Raw genomic sequence first — 5,699 nt, 5'->3', positions numbered from 1 at the left:
TTAAGAAATTTATTTGAAGATACAAATGTTGCAAGTATTTTATATAAATTGAGTCAAACTTGCAGCACACACACCAACATTGACAATTATTTAGGGACAGAGCGAGTACCTAGTCCATCTACTTGTACATATTATTTGAAAACAATAAACTAGTTACAGAAATGAATTTTGTTCAAGCTATACCTAACGCTATAAAACCGTCAATATTCATATCACTTGTTGGCTAAATGGAAGGAACTTAAATATATAATTTTGTTTATTAATAAGTTGTCGAGAGCTCAAGGTGATTCATATTACCGTGCAAAATATATTTCCCTCTAATATATTGGTTATTTGTTTTATTATTTTAGGCCGGACTGTTATCATCTCAAAATTTTTTGGGACCTATATATAGATAAATATAAAATAGTTATACAAATGGATTTTGTTCAAACTATACCTTATCTTGATTCATAAGTTGTCGATAGCTCAAGGCAAGGCATATTACTGTGCATTTCATATTACCCTCTAATATGGTTGGCTATTTGATTTCTTAGTATAGTCCACACTGGTAACATTTTGTGATTTAGGTGAAATTTCTTGAACCAGCAACCCGTGATTCTCAAACTAAAAAAAATATGGCAGTCAATTATACCTTTTATTAAGGACTTGTAGACAAGAAGAATTAGAACAAATACTAAATCAAGCACCATGTATTAAACTGAGACCCCATTCACACGGATTAGCAGGGTCAAAAAAAGGAAAAATAATAAGTGGAAACAAATCAATGAACAAAATACATGCTATGCATAACATAGTCCACACCGCATAATCCATAGTGGAAACATAATGATCGACTCAGACACCATTCACACTGCAATTTTCAACATGACCTCGAAAAAGAGGGTCAAACACTTTTGATGTACCACACTTAACATGATCAAACATATTTCTTGGGAAAGACAGACGTGAGAGTGCAATTCTACAGAGGGATTTGCATAAAATAATCAACATCAGAGGCATCGTTATGCAAATCCACTACATAAAGAGTTTTTTCATACATAGATCATACTGCATTAGTAGTCTCAATAATTGTTTGGTTCATCTGCGTCATTTCAATATTCGAAGTACACTAAGCATGTCATCATGCCAAAATTAGAAGTTCATGTAGAGCAGCATTACATGAATGTAACCTCTACACCCAAAATAAAATTGACATATATCTGCATCCAAATGAAAATAAACATTGATATACTAGATATGTCATGCATTAGTTGAGATAGGTCTCATGGTCATACTAACATTCGTCCTCGTTATGGCCCATCAGACCACACTGACTGCAACTTGCCATGCATTCTCCATCAACCATCATTGTGTCCAGTAAGACCACAGAGGCTACAACATGTAATTACCTGCTTTTTCTTTCCTTTCCCAATAGTGCCGCTGCTTGTATCTTTTGTGTTTCCTTCAAATGGACATTTCCTCTTGTCATGGCCAGCAGATCTACACTTTGAGCAATGAGGAGTTATTTTCGTAGCTCCACCATGTGCGGTGCCTTTCTTGGTCGTACTCAGGCCTTTTGTAGCTCCACATGTATATTTCTCGCCATTGTTTATCCTCTTTACTTCGAACTCAGGCCTTTTGTAACGCTGAACATTATTCAGCATTAGTGTGCTTCACTGTGAAAACTGTAAGGTTGCTATCTGCGGAGACATCATAGCTGTGACATTTATCAATTTCATCCCTAAAAATCTCATAGACCTTGGCTGAGTTCCATTGTTTAACAACCTCAAAGCAGCGTCTTACTTTTTATTTGAAGGGCTAATTTACAGTTTATCAGAGCACTATTGTTGCCATGTCTATCAGGGTTTCACGAAGCAGGGATTAAATGGCTTCCTATCAATGTGAACAGAAGCAGTGTAAAAATACTAATAGAAACATGGAAAGGTCGATTACTGCAGGTTCTCACAAATAATTTGAGGATTTTGTGGCACTAAATAGGTTCGAAGACAACTATTGAAAAGAACATATAGGAGGCAGTAAACTGAACTCTTAACGGATCAAAGAATGACCTATAAGCGGACGTCTTAGGTAGGCTTAGCGATATTAGAAACTTCTGCTACACAGAACAAAGCTTTAGCGTTGTCTACTTAGGATTATTATTTATTGGTTTCATCATTTGCATAATATAACAGTACAATATTGTGTTTATTATATCCCTACAGCACTAAAATGAGCACCATCAGTTTGCTCAAGACAAATTAAAAATAAAATAGACGAGGCAGTAAATTGAACTCTGAATGAAATAAAGTTGATTTCTACACCAAATAAATCTTGCACTGCTGAACAGAAGGTTCAGAATGAAGAATGCAATCTGGAGTTCAGATTGCAAACTGAAGATAAGTTCCCTGTGAGGGATCTAAAGCTCACACAGACAGGGTCTAACATTGTCGACTGTTGTTGACAAATATTTGCAGGAACTCGCTCAAAGTGAGTCAAATTTCAATACAGATGATGTACTATTGAAATTATTCGAAGGCAGGTAGCAGATGAAGAATTGAAGATGAGCATTTCCTTTGAATTATCCTCTGAAAAAGTGGTGTACTCATCATGATTGAGATGACTGAATGGACAAAGTTTACACGACAAAAACTGGAGCTTAAGTCAGATCGATGCATGAATTTCTATCCTGAAATTATCCGTACATTTCTTTCTAGAAAGACTATCAGTCGACACAACCAATGTTAATAATTACTATCCTTATCTTTTCTTTAAAAATATATTAATTATTCTATGTGTTTACAGTGTAGATCAATCACACTAGTCACTCAGTCATCTCTCAAAGATAAAGACCCCATTTGGCACAGACCCCGTTTCTCTCAAACATAGAGGAGGAAGTAAATTGAACTCTAAATGAATTAAAGTTGATTTCTTGACCAAATAAATCTTGCACTGCTGAACAGACCCCATTTCTTCACCTAAATATATTTCACTGATGCTGAAATATGCAGAAAATTTATGCCAATTTCCTCTATTTTTATTGTCAATATGCAGGGCCAACAAAGCAGTAGATTCTCTAATATGTTTGGTACACAAGAGAAGTGTGTAGTTTGCAACAAGACTGTAAACGCTTGACAAGACTAAGTGTTAAAATTTCGATCTCTACACAAGCCAAAGTGATGGTGTGGTAAGCCAAAAGTATGCGGTACGTACCTGCATCTGAACTTTCTGGGCATTCAAGAACTCTATTGACTGAACTGGCAGTATAGTTAATCTGTGACAGAGCAAACAGGTTGATAGATATCAGGATGATGTTATACAAATATATGGAAATGAAAGGTTTTTCCATTGCTCTCTTTATGATTAGGATAACCTGCATGTGTAGCAGTAGAGTTGATATTGTAGTCACTGAAGGAAAAATACAAGGATGATATCATATATAGGCATTATTGACTGGCATGATTATTTTACAGGCAGAACTGAGTATCCGACATAAAAAAAGTGCATCATATTCAGTTCAACTGGTCAGTTCAGATAAACTCATGGATGTGCACACCTTCATATCTACCATATGAACACCCACCAAATATAAATTGCTAAAACATGAACTGTTGAATAGGAACAGCCTATTTTGCAGAGTTAAGAACTCAAAGAAAATGTTCCCCTATTTAGGAGATCAATGTATCACATTTTGGAGGAAATCAATTGGGCACTTAAGTTACAGTGTGGCACATGTCGTCCAGCACACATTAGCAGTTTGAAAAGATTAACAATCCACCACAATAATAATAATTCATCTGGGGTAAATGAAGGTTCAGATAAACTTGCAGAACTCGAAATTTAGAATGTCAGAGCTTTCACTACAAATCACTAAAAATGACAAGCTTGGTCTTCGATTCTTACCTTATCATGATGAAATGCCATCCCCTTAGTTATTAAATCTCCAGCGGAACTGAGTAGTGGAACCCTAGCTGATGGAGTATGCTCAGAGTACATCTGAGCGCCCAGCATCGACGCCATAGGTGAGGGCTCCACTTGTAGCCATGGTGCCGGTGGAGCCGTGGACGGCGGAGCCATGGCCAGGGGAGCCGCAGCCGGCGGCGCCGTGGCTGGCGGAGCCATGGGAGGCTGAGCTGCTGCCGGCACTGGTGGAGACGGAGCTACCGCCCGCACTGGTGGAGACGGAGCCATGGGAGGCGGAGTTGCTACCGGCACTGGAGGAGGCGTCGCCAGGGCCAGTGGAAATGTTTCTCTTTCTGTCGCTCGATTTGGAGCTGAATGGCGGGTGCAGAGGAAGGAAGCTGGAAAGAATCAGCAGACCAAAATACCCTCGGTAGAAAACAGATCGCCCCCATCCATAGGTCTATATAAAAACAGCGGCTGGCTAGATTCATATCGCCGCCGCAACAACCTCCACCATCTCCGCCGCCGCACCATCTCGTCTCGCCGCCGCCGCACCATCTCCGTCTCGCCGCCGCCAAAAGGAAAGGATGGTCCACGTGCGCATCTCCTGCCATGCCGACCTCCAAGCCCTGCAGGACCGCTCCGATGGGCGCATGTCTCTAAATCTCCTCTCTCTGGAGTCCGTGCGCATAGCGAGCGACTCGTATGCACTCCTCCGCAACCTGATTGAGCGGAGGTACTGGCGATGCCCCCAGATCGATCTCCTCTTGCTCGTGGCAGGCGTGGCGGTGGAGCTCCACAAGATCAAGCATGATCTGTTTCCCCTCGTTGTTCAGGAGGCCAAGCTGGGAGAGGGCTTCTCGAAAGCCCTCATACTCCTGAAGAACTCAGCAATTGCGCTTGTACGTCTGGGGGAGGAAGCTAAGGAAATAGTCAAAAAATGTGTCGGATCGCTTGTTAAGGAGGATGAGTTCTTAGGCAAAGTTGAAGTGGTGGGTGCAGTGTTAAAGTATAACGTCGATCAGGTACTGAATGGTACTCGCAAATTTGACTGGCTTCAGTCACGTGTCCCGCCCGTGCTCGATGGGGTCGACGCTCTGTTGTCGACCCCGGTTTATTTCCCTGATTCTGTGTAGACTATCAGCTGTTTCTTGCCAGCTCGTGACTGTTGTGGTGAGTATTTTTTAAGGGCGTGGCAAACAGCTTAGAACTGTAGGGGTAGTTTGCACAGCTCTCAAATGTTGCGATGTTTACTTCTTGGAGTGGCAACACCCTTTATGTTTGGATGATGTTAATGGATTTTAAATGATTTGTATTATGGTGCTGTTTTCTCATTCTGTGCTAGGGTACAACTTGCAAATACTTTCAGTTAGGATGATTCTGTGGAACGGCAGCTCCACCACCATTCTGTGGAACGGCAGCTCCACAAATATTACGGAAAAATTCATTACGAAAACACGGTTTTACTGTACAGTCACATGGAGGTATTCTCTCTTTTGGGGAATTAACTCTTAACAAAGATGCAGAGTTCCCTCAACTTTCACCACAGCTATGTCACCAAAATTAATTTCGGCCGCCGGATCCTCCCATGGATGGCCGCGACAGCATCTTGCTACTTTGCCGTGCCGAGTATATAACCGACCCCCTTGTTTCCGTAAAAAAAAACTCATCGCTTCCCATCTCTTTCTCCCGGACTCGCTCGACGCTAGGCGACAAGGCCGACGGCGCGGGGGCGTCGGGCGGCGGCGCGGTGGCCGCCCTCGGGGCGGCGGCTGCCGTCCTTCTCCTTATTCAGGTTGTCTTCTCAATATCAAATG

At 41.4% G+C, this 5,699-nt stretch overlaps 2 protein-coding genes across 3 annotated transcripts; one reads left to right on the top strand and one right to left on the bottom strand.

Moving 5' to 3' along the window:
• Positions 1–1,018: 1,018 nt before the first annotated feature.
• Positions 1,019–4,390, bottom strand: LOC120675202 (proline-rich protein 36-like). 2 transcript variants are annotated; one of them, XM_039956306.1, is made up of 3 exons: positions 3,883–4,390; positions 3,193–3,352; positions 1,019–2,567 (listed from the first exon to the last, which is right to left on the bottom strand). In XM_039956306.1, the coding sequence occupies exons 1-3, from the start codon at positions 4,168–4,170 to the stop codon at positions 2,482–2,484; spliced, it is 534 nt and encodes a 177-aa protein (XP_039812240.1). In that variant the 5' UTR covers positions 4,171–4,390; the 3' UTR covers positions 1,019–2,481. The 2 variants fall into 2 exon arrangements, with proteins under 2 accessions (XP_039812240.1, XP_039812242.1); XM_039956308.1 differs by having other exon boundaries at positions 3,193–3,253.
• A 42-nt stretch (positions 4,391–4,432) lies between these two features.
• LOC120675201 lies at positions 4,433–5,200 on the top strand. Its single transcript, XM_039956305.1, has one exon. It carries the CDS (start codon positions 4,470–4,472, stop codon positions 5,016–5,018), a length of 549 nt encoding a protein of 182 aa, XP_039812239.1. The 5' UTR covers positions 4,433–4,469; the 3' UTR covers positions 5,019–5,200.
• The last annotated feature ends 499 nt before the right edge of the window (positions 5,201–5,699 follow it).

Source organism: Panicum virgatum, chromosome 5N (assembly GCF_016808335.1).
Source record: "Panicum virgatum strain AP13 chromosome 5N, P.virgatum_v5, whole genome shotgun sequence".
Lineage (NCBI taxonomy): Eukaryota > Viridiplantae > Streptophyta > Magnoliopsida > Poales > Poaceae > Panicum > Panicum virgatum.
This window is presented reverse-complemented; position numbering and strand designations above follow the sequence as displayed.